Source organism: Acinonyx jubatus, chromosome A2, assembly GCF_027475565.1.
Source record: "Acinonyx jubatus isolate Ajub_Pintada_27869175 chromosome A2, VMU_Ajub_asm_v1.0, whole genome shotgun sequence".
NCBI lineage: Eukaryota > Metazoa > Chordata > Mammalia > Carnivora > Felidae > Acinonyx > Acinonyx jubatus.
In genome coordinates this window covers 130620771-130640692 of record NC_069383.1, presented here as the reverse complement: position 1 = coordinate 130640692, position 19922 = coordinate 130620771, and the positions used below count along the sequence as shown (strand labels likewise).

Sequence of the window (19922 nt, the reverse complement as noted above, 5' to 3'; positions counted from 1 at the left end):
ATAGAAGTTATTTAAACACTCTTAAGGGAGTAATATACTACTTTTACTTTAATCATCTTAAAGAGTAATTTATTAGTCGGATTAGGCCGCATTAAACCACACCAACTCACCACCCCCAAATCTGATTGGCTCATACAACAAAGGTTTATTTCTTCATCTGGCAGCATGCTTGTTGTGGTTCAACAGTGGGGCTGTGTTGATAGACGTCACTCAGGGACTAGCATTGCTGGGGGAGCCACCATCTAAAACCAAGGGGTGGGCAAACTCTGACCCAGACATCCTATCTGCTTTGTACTGCCGATGAGCTAAGCATGGCCTTTACCTTTCTAAATGGCTAGAAAAACTCAAAAGGAGAATATTTTGTGACCCATAAATATTGCCTGAAACCCAAGTTTCAGTTTCTATAAATAAAATTTTTTTGGCATACAGCCACACTCACTAGTGTAAGTATTGTTCGTGGCTACTTGCCTGATAAAATAACAGAGTTTGGTAGATGCCACAGAGATCAGGTAGCCTACAAAACCAAAAATATTTACTATCTGGACCTTTATAGAAAAAGCGTGCCGACCCCTGATCTAAAATATTTTTGGTTGGGGACACCTGGGTGGCTCAGCCGGTTAAGCCTCGGACTCTTGGTTTCACCTCAGGTCATGATGTCACAGTTTGTGAGTTAAAGCTCCAGGTCGGGCTCTGTGCTGATGGTGCAGAGCCCCCTTGGGCATCTTTCTCCCTCTCTCTCTGCCCCGCCCCCTCTTGTGCTGTTTCTGTCTCTCTCAAAATAAATAAATAAACTTAAACTAAAAGAATATATTTCTGGGGGCGCCTCGGTAGCTCAGTCTGTTAAGCGTCCGACATCGGCTCAGGTCATGATCTCACGGTTCGTGAGTTTGAGTCCCACATCGGGCTCCGTGCCGACAGCTCGGAGCCTGGAGCCTGCTTCGGATTCTGTGTCTCCCTCTCTCTCTGCCCCTCGCCTGCTTGCATTCTGTCTCTCTCCATCTCTCTCTCTCAAAAATAAAATAAAACATTAAAAAAATTTTTTTTTATATTTCTGGTTATCACACCAGCAAGAAGAGAGCCTTGGTGAGTCTTGTATAGAGAATTAAAAACTCATCACGGTAGTGATAAGTCACTTTCACTAATACAGAAATAGTCACATGGCCCCACTTCCCACAAGGCGACTAAGAACTACGCATAAGTCCAGGAGGAAGAGAGCCAGAGAGAGTCATTTAGCACTCCTGCTGGCTGCCAGAGCTAAAACTAATAACAGCAAGAATATTAATAGGAGGAAATTGCATTTTTCTTATACTTCAGGCACTGATCCAAGTGTTTTGCCAGTGTTTACTCGCTTCATAGCACTTCACAACAACTTCATCCTGAAAGTACTGTTATCTTCCCCATTACACAGATGATAAAACTAAGAATGAAAAGCTTAAGTGATATTCCTGAGGTAAATACAGTTAATCAAGCGGGAAGGCAGTATTTCAACCCAGTCAACAGAGCTCCAGAATCCCATCCAAACACTGGACTCTTACCATCGTACCACGTGCAAACCCCTGGGACTCACAGAAGTGCCAGCCCTTGGTACGGTAGAGACCCCTCCCTGACAAAACCCTTAAATGTAAAGTTCAGTAGATGCAAAATGCTACTTTTTATTTTTGTGGGACAGATTTCCATAACGCCCGATAATTCAGGTAGGATTGTGTGTTGGAGATTCACGTGGTTTTCCTCCAGATACTGAGGAACTTGTAGTTTAAAATCGCTTTCTGACTCAGCAGGGGGACATCAGACCCTCGAGTAAGATCACTTCTTTCAGAGGAGAGTATTTTACAACCACTCTCTTCCTGGATTAACTCAAGGTGTATCTGTCTTCCTGTCTTTGCTTCTCGGCCATCTCAGGAAGGTTGTTGCACGAGCATTTTTGTTGTTAGCGTTGTGTGGCTTGTGGAAGACATGTCAAAGAATACAGTCATGGCTTTGAGGTGATAGATTTGGAGCCATTCTCTTGCCTGCGTTATTTTGTTGACTATACTTTCATGTTGTCCTAATGGAGTTTATGTATAATTACCACCCGTGTTCCTGTTAACATCCATCATACTTACCTGCGAAGGATAATGGAAGAATCTCATTTTAAGAGAATAAAACAAGTGTATAACTGTTGTTGGACTTCCACCTCAGAGAGTATTCCTATCTGTATACCATTAAATAAATGCCGGGAAGAAACCCAAATAGAAAGATGAATAAAGACATAGGAGCAGATAAGATTCAATATAGACAACATATCAGACCACCCACCATTGACAGGACATTCTGGAGCCTGCAAGGCAAATTCTTCCATTTTTCACCCTTTCAGAATTCTCTTCCTTTATCAAAATTCTTGTGAGAAGTAACTGCCTCCAGTGTTATCTTTGAAACTGGGTTTCGTATTTTTATGTTTGTCATAAGAATAATATTAGCTTTTATTTATAGTATGCTTACTGAGTGCTGTTTGGTATATTAATACACAATTTCTAATTCTCCTAATATCCTGTAGAGTTGGGCATTTTCTTTATGAAAGACCAGAAGTTAGAGATTACACTTTGTTCCTAGTTATCCAGCTAGTAACCCACATTGCGTTATTTGAAATATTTAAATATTAATGTATTCAACCTTTAAGGTCAGTGTTTCACGTAATTTTAGGGGAATTATTATAATATTATAATCAGAGGAGTTGCTCATGTGAAATGAGTTTGCCTGTCTGTTTGATAAAAATTGTTGCCCTATCATTCCCAGCCTGGAAGGCTAGCAATAGAGAAGAAAACCTGGTAACCTACCACCTAGCTGGACTGGTGATTTTGGTTTAGGCAAAGGACTTGGGGGGATCCAAGTGGGATTTAGAAGAAGAAAGTTGTACCTTATAGGGGACCAGTGGACATAGCTACTCCTCTAATCCTCATTCCCTTTTAACCCTTGCCTTCATCAAAATAGTGGAGAGGCACCAAGGTGGCTCATTCAGTTAAGCATCTGACTCTTGACTTCGGCTCGGGTCATGATCTCACGGTTCATGAGTTCAACCCCATCTTGTGCTCTGCACTGACAGTTCAGAACCTGCTTAGGATTCTTTCTCACTCTCTCTACCCCTCCCCTGCTCACTTGCTCTCTTGAAATGAGTAAATAAACTTAAAAAATAGTAGAACACAACTTATTTATTTTACATCCTCTGATATCCAAACCACTACTGGGGTTTGCCCTCTCTAATGCTATCCAAGGCATCCCTGCTGGAAAAAGAGTAAAAGTTGTGTAGTATTTAAAGAACGCTAAAGACTGAAAGGTGTTCTTCTTATAAGCTCATTGGTACATCTTTGGGTAAAATTTCTTTCCATGTTGTTAGAGAAGTTCTTAAAAATAATTTTTGCAGTAGAGTTTCATCATATCCTATGTGTAAGCCATTTTCTTCCTTAAAAAAAAATAAATAAAGGAGAAATCTTGGGGATGGGTGATAAGTGCATTGTAGTATTTCATTACTTTTAGCAATCTTGTTTTAGGGGAATAGCGGGGTCTAAATGTTTCCCAGTGGCCCTGACTGGGAGTAGGGATACAGGTGTGAGGAATGGTCCATGTTAGTGAAATGAGGGAAAAAATGAGAAGGGTCACATTTTTTCCCAGTAATAATCCTGATTCCAATAGTATTATTAAGAGCAGAATGCATTTCAGAGCTTACTCCTAATGAGGTATTATTATAGCTGCCTATACTTATTTAATTCTTATACTCTCTCATAGTCCTTGGAACAACTCTATGAAATTAATGCTATTATTATCCACATTTTATAGACAAGAACCTTGAGGCATAGCATGCAAAATGATCTGAAGCAGCAGATCCAGGACTTGAATTTTGGCAGCCTAGCTCTAGAATCTGTGATCTTACTCATTATGCTATATTGCCTCAAACAGGGCTTCCCAGCCCAGAATTTGTTCTTTTTTCTTCCATTCATCTGTCTTCTATGTACCCCAGAGCCCTAGGAGGGAGGAGATGGTAATTTGTTTAATCTGAAGCATAAACAAATCAAGCAGCCATTTGCCCTCCTCGACCAAAACATGCTTAAGGATCCATTAGTGTCTCTCTTGTCAGTGATTTACAGACGAAGACACTTGGAGCTTCCTTCCAGTCTACTGGGTCAATAAAGCATTTTTAACAGAGTCTTAAATATGCATTTCTGACAGCCACTACCATACATTCCAAGAGAGCTATTTATAAGGTCTTGATCAAGAAGCCCTATAAAAGTGAATCTCAGAAAAATCTGTGCTTTGTCTCCTACGTAACATCTTTTAAAGAAAGGAACCATTTGCAATGAAATGAAAATGGAAGGATCTGAGTAATTATGTCTGTGTTAACACTCCTTGCTATGTTTTATTCATTTCCTCCAGAAGTTGCCCTCAACTATAAGCAGATATATCCTGGCTTAACTCTTAATGAGGACTAAAGTTTTCTTACAGTTATTATTATTTTTTAAAGTCTGTGTGTTTATTTTGAGAGACAGGGAGAGAGAGGAAAGAGAGTGTGTGCATGCATGCAAGCAGGGGTGGGAGCAGAGCGGGAGAGGGGGAGAATCCCAAGCAGGCTCCACACTGTCAGCACAGACCCTGATGCAAGGCTTCATCCCACAAACCATGAGATCATGACCTGAGCCAAAATCAAGAGTCAGATGCTTAACCAACTGAGCCACCCGGGTGCCTCTCTTATGATTACTCTTAATTGCGATTTAATTTTCCAGTCATTTTGCTTAGAATAATAAAAAGCTTGTCTTTTGTACTTTTTTGGCACTACCCCACACCAAAGTTCCAAGTAGATTTTTCTAGAAGGTATATTAGGTCATTTCTTTGCAAAAATTACATCTATCACTCAAGTTTGTTTTCTTAAAAGATCTCATAGTGAATATTCAAATAGGAATAGGTCCCCCAGAGATGATTAATTTATATTAGCCTTTCTTCTTTTCCCTTCTTTTATTTCCTCTCTTTTTACTTTCTTTCTCCCCTTCACTTTTTTCCTTCCTTCCTTTGTTCCCTTCCTCTCTCTTTACTCCCTTCTTTTCTTCCTCCCTCCATTCTTTTTTTCCTTCTTTCCTTCCTTCCTTCCTTCCTTCCTTCCTTCCTTCCTTCCTTCCTTCCTTCCTCCCTTCCCTTCTTCCTTCCTTCATCATTCAATCATTTAGCAAAAGTGATACTATTATTCTAGGCACTAAGGATAAAGAAGTAAACAAGATGTGGTCCCAGCCATGTGGAGTATCTAGCCCAACAGGATAGACACATAGTGAACCAAACATTTTTACTGGGAGATACACTGCAAAGGAGAATTTAGGCTTGCTAAGAGATCATACCATGGGGATCCAAAGCTAGTCTTTGGGGAAGAGATTTATTCAACAAATGTTTACAGACCAAACCTGGACCAGATTCTAAGGCAAGTACTAGGGATAGAGTGATAAAAAAGAAAAATTGCTACCCTCACCCTTTATAGGAAAAGGAAGACATCGTTTGAAAATGCCAAAATAATACTTTGTGATATTATTGTGGGAGAATTATGTAAGGTTGTAGAATCATATAGCAGGGGAATCTAACTCACTGTATGGTTCAAGGATACTTAAAGATGATCCTAATAATGAGTATGGGGGGCAAAAAAAAAAAAGAATAAAATAAAAATATAGTACAGGGTTTAGACTTACAGTCTCTCTCTTTTTATTTTTAAGATTATTTTCTTCTCTTGTAACTTTGTACTGTCCCCTAGCATTTCCTTTCCCAGAAAACCCAGTGTCATGATAATTTTGAATTACTTGGCTATGCTTAGTCATTGACATTAAGCCATCAACGCCAAAATATACTAGTGAATGTCAAATTGCCTGGCAGATGAAAAGGATTAGACATAGCATTTTCCCATAAGTGCCCATTCTTAAGTGGCTGACCCAGTTTGTAGCCCAGAGCAATCCAGTTGCTTGGTATGAGCACTGTTAGATGACCATTCCGGGAGCAAACCCTGTTTTATGATGGCAGCCTTCAAGTTTTTAGCCATCTGCTTGCCAGTCATTTCTAACCTCATCATCCCTTTCATTCTTGACATATAATTGTCATCAATGGGGACTCTTTTTAAGAGAAATGTTACCCTTAGCAATTCATCTTCTTTGTGTTTCCTCACATGTGCAGGGGAAGACAGTGATGTATTGAGCTGGGAAGGAGGGATCATTGCTAGGAGCATATTGGGCTTGGCATTTTTTTTAACTTCCCCAGCTCAGAGAGAGTTGCTGCTGTCAGAAATAATCCTGAAATGCTGTCTTCCCCACCCCCATTTTTGGATATTAGAAACTTTCTCTTCCTGTTAAAAATAGGTTTTGATAATGTACTCAGAGGTCTGACAAACACAAGAGAAAAAGCAGAAGGGAAAGTGGAGAGCTGACCCATAGAGCTTCCCTACAGGGGGCTGCCAGTGCCACTGGGGTGAAATGGACAAATGGAGTGAGAAGCAAGGCTCCCATTTAGAAAATCTGTGGGAGAGGAAGAACTGAGCAATAGATGTTCATCTGACACATCTAACATTTTGGATTGACCCATGTGAGCCAGGTAATTACTGCATTTACCTTCTAATCTAAAAGAACTAGGAGGCCCCTTATGAAGTGCAATTTAGGATATGAGGCTAATTTCTTTTTTTAATTTTTTTAAAGTTTATTTGTTTATTTGAGAGAGAGAGAGTTGGGAGAGGGAGAGGGAGAGAGAGAGAATACCAAGCAGGCTCTGCACTGCCAGCACAGAGCCAGCCCGATGTGGAGCTCAAACTCATGAACTAGGAGTTCATGACCTGAGCCAAAACCAAGAGTCAGACAGTTAACTGACTGAGCCACCCAGGCAAACCATGGCTAATTTCTTATATTGTATCTTAGATGTTTTCCCATGGACAAAGTCAAGTGATGATACAAGTAATAATCTGGAAATTTCTGAAGAGTACAGAAAACCCTCCTACTGTTCTTTGTGCCCCATTCTTTGCTGTTAGCTAATAGGTTACCTCATTGTCTTATGTGATAGATCTACAGATGCTGGGTGAAATCCAGGTAAAAAGCCATTTTCCAGATAATCCATAAGCAAAAAAAAAAAGGGGGGGAAGTTCAATTTATGGAGCACTTAAATGAATGCTGTGAGCAGCGATAGATCATTTTGAAATCATTTTGACTTGGACTGAGATAGAATTTATGAATGGATTGGCACTGGCACCAAAGAAAAGTCTGAAAGACATTTACATGATAAATATTATCATTATGAGTTTGCAATAACCTTGGCAGTTAGGTTTGAAGGGACAGTTAACTAGATAATCTTTAAATCGCAGATAAAATAGATTTAAAGGGACCATTTTCTAGTTTCTGGAAAGGGTTATGACAAATCTTACTTTTCCTTTTCATCATCAGGGACAAACCTGAAGAATATTTTGGTTTGCAGTCCCCTTGTTCAAGCAGCCAGCTTGATAGAAAAATTCTATCCCTATGGTTATAAGAGAAGTTCAGAATTTTATTTCATTTCACAGGATTTGATCAGTTTCTCATTGTGTCTTGGGTAGACCAAAGTAAATGTGGGTTCCTTATATAGCCAAGAAGTAAAAAACACATAGAAATTGGGAGGGGGAAGTTGATCTTACAATCTTACTATACACTACTACACCAAAGGCATCCAAGCTTCTCAAGAAACAGTAAGTTACATATTATTTGGCTGTGTAAAAATTCATGACCGGCTCATACTAATCATTCATTTTGTTCAATCACCCATCTGTCCATCCATCCAATAATATTTATCATTTGATATTAGCTTTAGAGGGCTGATCATCAGCTAAACAAAGTTGTTTCCACTTTTTCCTTTGCAGAAGCATTCCTTTAAGGAATGGATTCTTGGGGTGCCTGGGTGGCTCAGTCGATTGTCCGATTTCAGTTCAGGTCATGATCCCAGGCTCATGGGATCTACTCCCATGTCAGGCTCCATGGTGAGTGTGGAGCCTGCTTAAGATTCTCTCTCTCTTTCTCTTTCGCCCTCCTCTGCCCCTCTCCCCCTACCCCGTCTCAAATTTAAAAAATAGATTCTTGTACTCAATGTCAAAAACAACTAGAGGTGCTTCTCGTTGTCTCCAGTAGAAGTGAACCCTCTTAAGTAATTCATAGAGCCCCTAAAAGCATAACTTAAAAACTTACAAGCAAAAGACTAGAGATACAAGTGAGCCTTTTCCTGTCAAAGATCTAATATTTTTATTTTGTCAACCCAAGTCATTGGACCAGGGTTTCATGGTCTGGATAGATTAACTTGCTCTGGTTGGCTGTGGCCAGGTCAGTCACAAATATAAAACTTTGGAGTCAGGAGATTTGGGTATGACAGGTCCAATAAGACTTTCTGAATTTTAGGGTCCTGTGGGCTCCAGAACCTGGTTGCATATTCCACATTGGCTTACCTAAGCAGTCAGTGTAAAATGAAGCTATAGTTCAAGCTGTCAAGATCAGGTGAGCCTGTTATTTAGAGCAACACCTGTCTGGCTTCCTGTGTGCAAATCCATCATCCATGAGCCTGCGGAAGACGTGGTCTGGGGTCACTGACTTTATACACAAGGTTTTAATGCAAATGGAGCACTTGTCAATTCCCAGTCTCTGAGTTCTCCTCCCCTTTTCACAGAAATGTCAGCATGTATGCCCGAGTGGGGCTAGCGAAAGAGCACTGCATATGGGGTCAGAAGATCTGGGCTCTGGTCCACACGCGGCCAGATAATAGTTATCTGGGTAGTTAAAACGTGGGCCACTTTTTTAGCTGTTCTTGATCTCAGTTGTGTCCCCTGTAAAATGGGGGTAATCATAACCTCATTGGGCTCTAATAAGCATAAAGGAAATGGAAGATTTATAATGTGTCTATCATGGTGTCAGGAAAATAGTAAGTACTCAAGAAATGGTTAACTCCTATATTCCTATAGTTATCACCTCTACTTATGTGGCTGTGCCATTTGCCTGGTCTAAGTCTGCCTCCTCACTAGAAAATCAGCATAACACTAGTCCTATTTCTATCTGTGAAGTACTTTGCAAGTAAATTGAAATATGCACTTAAATGTTTAAGAAGTAGACAATAAGGGTCCTTGTCCTTGAGGATATTATATTCTGAGGGGGTTGGGGGGCATATAGGCAATAAGGTAAATAAATAAACTACTTACAGTAATTGAAAGTTACAAATAGTCTGGAGGTGATGAAGATAAGGACATGGAGCAAAATAAAGGAGATAATGAACGCTTTCTAAGAGAATTATGATTTAAATAGGGTAGTCCAGTGAAACTCTGAAAAAAATGACATTTGAGAAAAGATGTGGAGAGAGTAAGGGAAGGCCCATTAGATTTGCTAAAAGAGGGTCCCAGGTGGGGCACAGTTCAACTTGTCAAGAAGATCAGAGGAGCCTCTTAGAGCAGTGCCTCCCTGAATTTAGAGTAACCCTCAAGAGGGACCACGCCTACCATTTGGAGGCAATAGCTTGCAAGACCAGTGTCCCTAGAACAGAGAGATGGAGGGAAGGATAGGAGCAGATGAGGTCAGAATATAATTTGAGGAGGAAGCGTGAGTTGGATACTTAACCTTGATAAGCTTCCTAAACGTAGCTTCAGACTTCCTTTTGCAAGAACTTCCAAAGAATGACAGCTTGTGACAGGATGCAAAAAAGCACTTTTGGGGTCCAGCAGGCCCAAACCATGCTTGTGTAATTTGGGACATGTTATTCAACCTCTCCGAGTCTCAGTTTTTCTTCTCTAAAATAGGGGCAAAACCTTTTATAGTTGCTGCAAGGTTTGTCAGTAATGTGGGTAAAGTGCTGACGACAGTGCCCAGCATCCATCCAATCAGAATCCAGTCAATGTCAATGAGCACTTAGCTGGTGCAGAACTGTTCCTTTGGCTCATCTACAAGAGTGTTGGGAGAGACTGGCTTTGGGCCTTCAGTGGCCACCTCCCTGTCCACATTATTTAATTCAGGGCAACAATCTGGATGATTTGGCATGTCTGTCACTGCCTTAACTGTAAATCAAATGAGAGTCAAGATCTATCCTAGAAGCTTTTCTATGGCTTGTGCTATTTTTATTCATAAATGTTGCTCTAGTCTTCCATTAAAGCCAAGTGGTGACTGAAACATTGGTGGTATTTTCATAAAGTGTAGAACCAGCTATTACTGAATTGACTGAGGGTACTTACAACTGACAATTACAAGTTAAAGCAACCTAATTGCCCTTATCTGGGTGAAAGAATGTAATGTTAGCCCTATTGTTTCATTAACTCTCATCCCAATGAAAGGCTTGTGGTGACAGTGAGATGCTCTTCCCATGATCCAATTTCAAACCCCCTTATTTCCTGCTCAGAATTTTGTATTGGCCTTATGTTTCTTCTGCTTTGCTACCTTGCATTTCTCCAATTCCTCCCTAACACAGCAGCCAGGATGGTCAGTCACTCTTGAACAATATCTAGATCCTTTCAGTTCTTGGCTTCAAAATCCCCAGTTATGCCTTGTTCGAACAGAATCACACTGAATACTCTTTCTAGAGAGGGAAGATCTCTCCAGTTTAATCCTATGTCAGGTCCTTAGTTCATCTACTCTAAAATATTTTTTTAATGCCCCGACCAGCTCCTTAGAGAAATGACTAGTTATAGGACTGGGATGGGAAATATACAAGATGAGCCTGAGGCATCTTGTAAAGTCAGAAAGTAAGAAAGTGCTCAAAAAAAAAAAAAAAAAAAGGTGAAGGGCAAGCAACATGGGGAGACAGAACACAACAACCAACTGAAGGGACTCACAGTGGCCAAAACTGGAGCATTCTGAGCAAGAAAATAAATAACGTAGTGTTGGGTTATAACCCAGTGTGTAAAATAAACATCTTTGAATCCATACTGATATGAATGATTAAGTAAATAGATGAAAAAGAAGAGACAAATCTGTCATGCACAATTCCCAGTAATTTTAGTAGATGCCTCAACCTCACAGAGGTGGAGCCTGACTCTCTACTCCCTAAGTGTGGGCTGTACATAGTGACTTCCTTCCAAAGAGGACAGTATGGAAAGGCAAGGAGGAGAATGATGTTATCTGGAGGGAATCTGACCAGCCCTGCCTTAGCCAGGTTACCATCAAGAGTGGTAAGTCATGCTGATAGTATGTGCCCTTTACCTCTGTGGTCTTCCTCCAGAAACACATAACCTCAGTGTAATCATAAAAAAAAAAGAATCAGATAAATCCCATCTGAGAGACATTTTCCAAAATACCTGAGCAACACTTCTCAAAGCTATGAAAGTCCTCAAAAAGGAAGGACTGTCTGAAACTATGATAGAGAACTATCATAACCAAGTGAAGCCTAAGGAGCTATGACAACTGAATGTAATGTGGCATCTTGGAATGCACCCTGGAACAGAGAAGGACATTAGGTAAAAACTAAGAAAATATGAATATAGCATAGACTTTAATTAATAATAATGTATCAGTGTTGGTTCATTAATTGTAACAAATACAACATACAAATATACGATGTTAGCATTAGCAGAATAGAAATAGGAAATAATAGGGTGTGGCATATGGGAACTGGCAGTATTATCCTAACAAATTTTCTATAAACCTAAGACAATTCTATATTAATTAAAACATGGTTCTAAAAAAAGGCTGTGACCTTTCACATTAGTGAAATGCTTTCCCTTCATCATAGCCTGCTGAAGTTCTCCCTTTCAACTCACAACTTAAGAAGCCTTTCAATAATTTGGCTGAGTGAAATAAGTCAGTCAGAGAAGGACAGGTACCATATGCTTTCACTCATATGTGGATCTTGAGAAACTTAACAGAAGACCATGGGGTAAGGGAAGGGGAAAAAAATAGTTACAAACAGAGAGGGAGGGAGGCAAACCATAAGAGACTCTTAAATACAGAGAACAAACTGAGGGTTGATAGGGGGTTGGGGGAGAGGGGGAAAATGGGTGATGGGCATTAAGGAGGGCACTTGTTGGGATAAGTACTGGATGTTGTATGGAATCGATGAACCATGGGAATCTACCCCAAAAACCAAGAGCACACTTTACACATTGTCTGTTAGCCAATTGGACAACAAATTATCTTTAAAAAATAAAATAAATAAATAAGTAAATATTTGGATACTCAAAAAAAAAAAAAAAAGAAGCATTTCGAATTCTTCAAAAACAAATGGGTCTCCCCTTTGGCCTATATCCACAGAAATTGCTACTTGCCTTATGGTGTTAATTTTAGGTAATGAACTTCCTTCTTCATTCATTCAACCAACAATTATAGTGTACCTACAGCGCTTGTTGACAGTAAGGCTAACCTGGGCCCTGGCCAAGCTTTCAAATTGCCTGCGGTCACAGACGTGTGGTTACAGTTGTGTGAGGCCATGCGTAGGGTGCTAAGAGAATGAGCAGTGGCAGCAGTGAGGACGCTTTCTTAAAGGAACTGACCTTTGCATTTAGTTCAGAGAAGAGTTCATGAGTGAACACATTTGAGTTGTGGGTGGAGGGTGGAAGGATAGGAAGTAGGAGGAAGTATTCTAGGACACGCCATCTTTGCACAGTCACTGAGGCAGAAAGGAGGAGGAAATTGCCAAGGAAATATAATATAAATGTGACCAGATATAGTCATAGGTAGCATATACGGACATTTGGCCGTGTGTCAGGCTCAGTGCTCACCCCTCTACGTGTGTTATCTTGGTGTGCACTCATGCAACCCTTTGAGGCAGGTGTTACTATTTTTACCATTTTACAGATGAAGAAACTGAAGCACACAGTAAGAGGCAGAGCTGAGATGCAGACGAAAACTGGCTGGCTCAAAAGCCCAAGCTCTTCCTGCCATTGAGAGGAGGTAGAATTAGTTTGACTTGAACCAGAGATTCTTTTGCTTCTTTCCTATTAAACCAGGGTTTATCAACCTGGGCACTCTTGACATTTTGAGAAAGATAGTTCTTTGGTGTGGGATCTACCCTGTGCGTTGTGAGTTGTTTAACAGCATCCATGGCCTTCACCTGCTGGATGTCTGTAGCACCTACCCTCCACCAGCGATGACAAATAAAATACCTTCAGACTTTACTAAATATCACTGGTGGAGAGGGCAAATAGCAAAATCATCCCATCCCCAGCCCTGCCTTGAGAATCATTACATTATTTTGTGGGTTCTCAGGGTAGGATGGGGCCATGTCTTAAGTCTTTCCTGACTTCTGTTTTCCTTCCCTCCTCTCCTTCTCTCCAGTGTTTCCTAAGTGCCCCCTGTGTATGGGCTGAACCCATGTCCCTAACAATTTATCACACAGTGACTTGTATATAGTGGTTGCTTAACAAATACTTGCTGAATTTATGCCAACTGGATCCTAAATATTACGGGTCCATTCTGGTCAAATAAAAAACATTGTTCGTAACATAAAACTTGATACCGGGGAAGTTAATTTCTGGTTTCTGGGTACTTGGAGTATCTTTAGTGTCCCTGTAGAGCTATCCTACAGGCTGGCAAGACCCACCTGAATGCTCACCAACATTTAGACAGACCCAGCAGTGCACCTGTTAAGAACCTAGTGGAGAGTGACATACATTAGGTTGCCAATAAATGTTGAATGCATGACTGACCTGTAACAATTAAGTGAAGCCATATGCCTAGCTCTGTAATTTGAGATGCCATTTAAAGCACATACCTATTTTCTCCAGCAATTCTTTCTATCATTTTTTGGATGAGATCTGGATTTGGGAAATGACTCCCCAACTAGATTTTCTATTCAGCCCCCTTGAGAGTAGGCGGGCATTGGGCGGGAGAGCTAATTTCTGGGCAGTGTTCCTGCCACCGCTGGTTCTGTATCACTGGAGTGTCAGTTGCTTGTCATTAAGCGGGAGCTCAGAGAATTCTAAATGGAAAGATAACATAGGATTGAGCTCCCAAAATATAATGCATTTAAATCAGATAGACTCTTTATTTTGTGTTAGTGCCAGGCATTCCCTGGTTCACCGCTTCTCAGTATATACAGCCCGGAATCGTTGCCTCTTGAGCACTATTCATTGGTGGTCTTTGGTGCATTTGAAGTATAGGGCTGTACTACCTGTCTTCTGCAGGACTGCACGTACCTACTGTAGAATCTTGTATACATGTGTGTATCGATGTTACAGAGAGAGGGTGACAGAGAATCCCACAGTAATTATACTTCCTGGAAACTTTTGCTGTAATTTCTCTTACCCTCCCCAATCCCTCCACGTGTACCCCCACAGGCTTTAATGGCCCCTGATTTATTTCTAATCAGTGTCCTTCTTCTTTCTGTCTTGCCAGAAGGAGGGACATGTGAAGTGATAGCTGCACACAGATGTTGTAATAAGAATCGAATCGAGGAGCGGTCACAAACAGTAAAGTGTTCCTGTCTGCCTGGAAAAGTGGCTGGAACGACAAGAAACAGACCTTCCTGCGTCGATGGTAAGTAGCCAGTTTTACATCTATCCTTAGGTGTTTATGGAGGTGTTCACTGCGCATAATAAATATTTTTTGTTTCATCTACGGTTCAGGATAACGAACACGGTGCATCCAAAGAGTTAGACGGCTGTACAAATGCCCGTCCTCAGCAGACTTTGAATTCTTGTTTCTCTGGCTGTGGAATTGTCACATAGCTCCATTTTAATGTTTTCTTAGAGATTAAGGTACAGTAATTTTTCAAGTCAAGAAATTGGAGGGCCCCATTCATTTGGGAAGTAATTTTAGATGAGGTTATACATAATGATGATGGTGACGATAGTACTAAAGATAACAATACCTAACATTTACTCAATGCAAATATAACGAGCATTTACTATATGCCAGGCGCTGCTCTGGGTTTATCACATGCATTCGTAAACAAATAGAGATGCTTTGAATGCTTACGATATGCCAAGCAGTGTCTTAAACACTTACCATGCATTATCTTATTTACACCTCCCAACGATCCTATAATAGTTCCCTACTGCTGTGTAACAAATTAGCCCCTCAAACTTAGCAGCTTTAAACAGCAAACATTACCTCACAAGTTCTGTGGGTCAGGAATTCAACTGAGCTGTGTGTGACTGGTTCAGGGCATTTCATGTAGTTGCAGTCAAGATCTAAAGGCTTGACTGCTGCTGGAGGAAGGTTTTAAGATGACTCACTCACAAGACTGTTGGCATGTGGACTCACTTCCTTGCTGTGTGGTCCTCTGCAGAGGAGCTCAGTGTCTCACAACATGGCAACTGGCTTCCTCCAGAGTGAGTAATCCAAGAGAACAATATAGAAGCTACAATAACGTTCTCTTTCATAATCTAACCTCAGAAGTTACCCTTCATTGTTTCTACAATATCATATTGGTTAGTGAAGTCATCTCCATTCAGTGTGGGAGTGAACTATCAGGACTTGAAGGCCAGAAGACAGGGATCATTGAGACAGATACATTTTTCCTCCCATTTCAGACATTAAGAAACAGAGGCTTAGAAGGGTTATGTAATGTTCCATTGGTCCCATGGCTGACAAGTTGTAGCTTGACTGACTCTTAAGCCTAGAGTAACTAACTGTAATACCAAGTCTTGGCTACCGTCTTTAAAACAACTTTGTATGTCCTAATAGTTGAGCCAAGGCTCACAAGGACCACAAATATCTCTCCCCATCTTTATCTTTCATAATTTTAGAGCCAAGCGTGAGGTGATGTTCAAATTCTTCAGTAAGAAAATCAGGACTCAGAGCTAAGTGAGTCACCTGCTCAGGGTCACACAACAGCGATTAGACCCTGAATCTCTTGGCTTAGGATCCCTGGCTGTACCTCTAGAATGTAGACAGAGCAGGACACCTTCTAGACTGACTTGTGTTATTTATTTTCATTATTATGTGGTTAGAAAGAGAAACAAACTCAAGCTACACCAAGTAAAGTTGTTTTTTAAGAAAATAGAAGAATCCTGGGGAGCCCAGTTATAGGAAACCTCATGGGATTCAATTCATAAATCCTTCAAGTGGAAGCCATCTTGTTTTCTTTGTTCATGGGACACGCATTTTTCTGATCTCTGTTCTCCTCATTTTTCTCCATGTGAACTGGTTCCCTCTTCCAAGATTTTAGCTTTTGAACCCCCATAGCTTAGGAGCTGGCATCAAGTTCTTATTTCCATGGTGCCAACTCTGATCTCATGGGGATCACAATACAGCCCAAAAATATTTGACTCAGTTTCTGTGTTTTAAATGTGTTCTCCAAAAAGACAAAACATACCTGGCTCAGCCTGGGTCACGTGTCAACCTTTGCCCAATCAGCCATAGCCAGAGAGCCGTACATGTGGCACGTACAGCTGCCCATCATGTACCAAGCTTTTCTTTTTTCTTTTTTCCAAAGGATGTGGAGAAGCCAAGTTTGGGAATATACTATGATCAGTAAGTTCTCAATTAAGGCATTTTCAGTGGTCATTTGGCACTATTTGGAGACATTTTTTGGCCTAGACATCTGTTGCAATTATGGGGGTACTATTCACATCTGATGGGTAGAAGCCAGGGATGCTGTGAAACATCTTACAGTGCACAGGCCAGCGCCCACAGCAAAGTATTATCATGCCCCAGACGTCAATGGAGCTGAGGTTGAAAACCTGCGCTATGATTATTTATTTCTTGTAGATCGCAGTCAACATGGCAAGGTACCTCCAGTGCAGGAAAGGCAAGCAGCTAGACTAGAAATGCTGCTTTTCTTACTTGCAGGAGGAAACTCTTGGCCCTTGAAGCCAATAAATATTGTAAAACCGTGATAGTTTCTCACATTGTCTGCCAAAGAAAAAAACATCGAGTCTGTTTGCTATAAATCTCCATTTTGTTTCCAGTTCATTTTTATCTCTAATGATCTAGAAATAGAATTGCCTTCAGGATTTGGATGTAAGACACAAAGAACAATACATTGTTTATGCTGGCAGAGGGGGAAATGGCATCTGGCCCTAAGTTTCTATGAGAAGTTAAAGCACATGATGGTAATATTTTGTCTGTCGGAACAAGTGTGCTTGACTTTGGAAACTCTGAATCCTTTAAGGTGGTAGGTTCAGGCAAGAGGGCTATTAGTCCCTATCTTCCAAGCAAAAGTCTATAAAATATAGAGTATTCTATAGGATCAAGCTGATGATTTATATTTTCTAAAGCATTCCACTCTTCCAAAATCCTTGACTCCGTTGGCACGTCAGAGTAAAGTCTACATGTTACTCTGGCCAACATTGTTTTTATGGGGGTGCCTGGGTGGCTCAGTTGGTTGAGCTTGGTTTTGACCCAGGTTGTGATCTCATGGTTATGAGATTGAGCCCCATGTCAGGCTCTGCACTGAGCCTGGAGCCTGCTTGGGATTCTCTCTCCCTCTGCCCCTCCCCTACTCCTACTTACTCTCTCTCTCAAGGTACATAAGTAGATATTAAACAATTATTTTTATGGGCCAAATCTCCTCATGCAAATTAAAAATGAAGCATATATATATATAAACTAATAATCATTCCAGTGTAGTTATTACAATCATGAGCTGTGCCGTTAGACAGACATGAGTGGAACTCAGCTACACCAATTACTAATCGAATTACCTTGGGCAAGTCACATACGTTTGTTACTTGTTCCTTAGCTCTGAAATGGAGATGGTAATTGTTTCTACTTCTCTAGTTTGGGATGAGGATTAAGGAAGTCAAGTGTGTTTTGCATAATGTCTGATTCCCATGTAGTGCTTGCAGAATGATGGCATCTGTTTCCTATCTTACTAATAAGTATGGGTAATACTTGGAAGAACACATTGCTTCACAAAGTTGTGCTTCATTGTAATCAAACACGGTAGCATTTTAGTGCCAACCTTTTCCTAAAACTGCTTCTCACTGATTATCCTGGAGATCACTAATGCTGGTAAGTCATCTTCAGGAATTCAAGTTTATTATAGGAATTCTGAAAACTACAGAAATAATCCATACCTTAAAATCACACAGGATATTATTGCTCAGAGATTATCATTACTTTGTAAGAAAACATGTATATGTCCCCTTTGGCTTAACCCATTACTAAAAAGAAACTCACGTGGTAGGTATTTTATTGAACTAAAATGTTACAGTGTTTTTTATCAACAGCTTGTTTCCTTTAACGTGAGGTGAACGTTTCCCAATTTAAAACATATTCTTCAAAAACATTATTGTTAATAACTACATGGGGCTTCGGAGGTGGATATAAGTGATTGATCTATTTCCTCCACTTTGGCATATTTACAACGTTTGGCACACTTCTCTAAGTCTAAAAATGGATGGAAACCAGCTTCTCCCCATAACAGTAGTTGACAACCCATACACCATATTTGTCCTGAATATATTCTGTTGTACATAGTGCATTTTCCATGTAAGCGTTCCAATTGCTGTTATCTACTTTCCTCTGAAATTACAGGTCACTTGCCTTCCATAGCATTTTCAAAACCCGACAAACAGCTATGATTTTAAAATAAGCATATATTGTATTATTCAAAATCGGAGACCAGATGATTTAAAATGGGACATACATTTGCAGCGTAATTTTAGCAACTTATTCAAAAGTAGAATATAGGATATTGGGAAAAATTTTTAAATAGTGGCCTTTGAGTTTAAAAAGTATATTCTATCACCTAATAAGTGAAAATACCAAAAGAAACTCTCAACACTAACATTCACTCAATTTTGTGATATGTATAAAGACTTTTTAAAGTGTTATGCTCTTGGATTTGTGCCTAGCACTTTTCTGACCAAATATTAAATCATTACACTCTGATTCACACCCTCTTGTGTCTTGTTAAGTATTCTCTAACCCGAAAGGAAGGCACCTTCCTCACTATCATTGTTAACAATAATAAAAATAAGGACGGGGCACCTGGGTGGCTCAGTTGGTTAAGCATTTGACTCTTGATTTCAGCTCAGGTCATGATCTCAAGGTGGTGAGTTTGAGCCCCTTTTGAGTTCCTTGCTGGGCATGGAGGTTGTTTGGGATTCTCTCTCTCTCAAAATAAATAAACATTTAAAAAATTAATGGCTAATATGTTCCTGAAGGCTCACCATGTATGTATGATTCAAGTCTTTCAAGTCTCTGTATTCATTTAACTCTAACCCCAACTTCTGAAGGTGTCTCCTTCTCTTACTTCCCTTTTGCCTGTCAGAAAATTGAAGCACAGAGATTTTGTGACTTGCTAACCATCACACAGCCAATAGTGGCAGAGCCAGAAATCCATCCCAGGCTGTCTGACTCCAGGGCCCTATTTACCAAGTGTGGGCAAACAAGGATGTAACATAAACACACGTTCCCTTCCAAAGCCTTTCTTGCGAGATACCAAAATCTCTAGGTGAGGAGAGGGGGGAAGCCCAACTATGTGCTGACTTTCAGAAACATCCAGTCCTTTGGACCATACCTGCCCCTTCCCTTTCTGTGTCAGAGAGGATTGATTAATTGCCCTTTCTAAGGTTGTAGTCATTGAGCAATTAGAAGCATTTTTATAAATAATGATTTCTGTTCTATGGAATGATTGAAGTGTCATGGAGATGGGGAAGTGGCATAAAATAACTATTTTATGGGGAATTTTTCATGTGGTTTTCTCTCTTTAGGATTTTATTCTCATGCGCTGTAAATGTGAAAAAAATCAAGTACTAGTTTGTAAAGAAGGGTTTTTAATTCTCTGTAGATTTTGGCATCAATCTTATTAAGAAGAGTCTACATGATAAGTTCATAGGCCTTTCCTTTTCATTCAGTGTGAATTCTGACCATTTCTATGACTGATTGCTACAAACATTGTCTGCTATTGTCATCTTTTTATACCAGATACCAGCCAGAAGCGACTAGCTTACATCACAGAACTTCCTAACTTTGACAGCTATGGAAATCCCAGATTTTTTGTTTGTAACTAAGATTTGTGTACAGTTAATGTAATGGAAAAGTAATCATATTCCTGCCTAT

General features: G+C 40.2%; 1 protein-coding gene across 2 annotated transcripts in view; it reads left to right on the top strand.

The window, feature by feature from the left end:
- The window catches only part of TAFA1 (TAFA chemokine like family member 1), a 500491-nt gene that overhangs the window by 368301 nt on the left and 112268 nt on the right, over positions 1 to 19922 (top strand). The window contains exon 3 of one of the 2 annotated variants that reach the window (XM_053219103.1): positions 14307 to 14444. In XM_053219103.1, coding sequence (XP_053075078.1) covers positions 14307 to 14444 — 138 coding nt within the window. Of the gene's footprint in view, positions 1 to 14303; positions 14445 to 19922 lie in introns of both variants that reach the window. The other variant, XM_027039200.2, reaches the window with a different exon arrangement.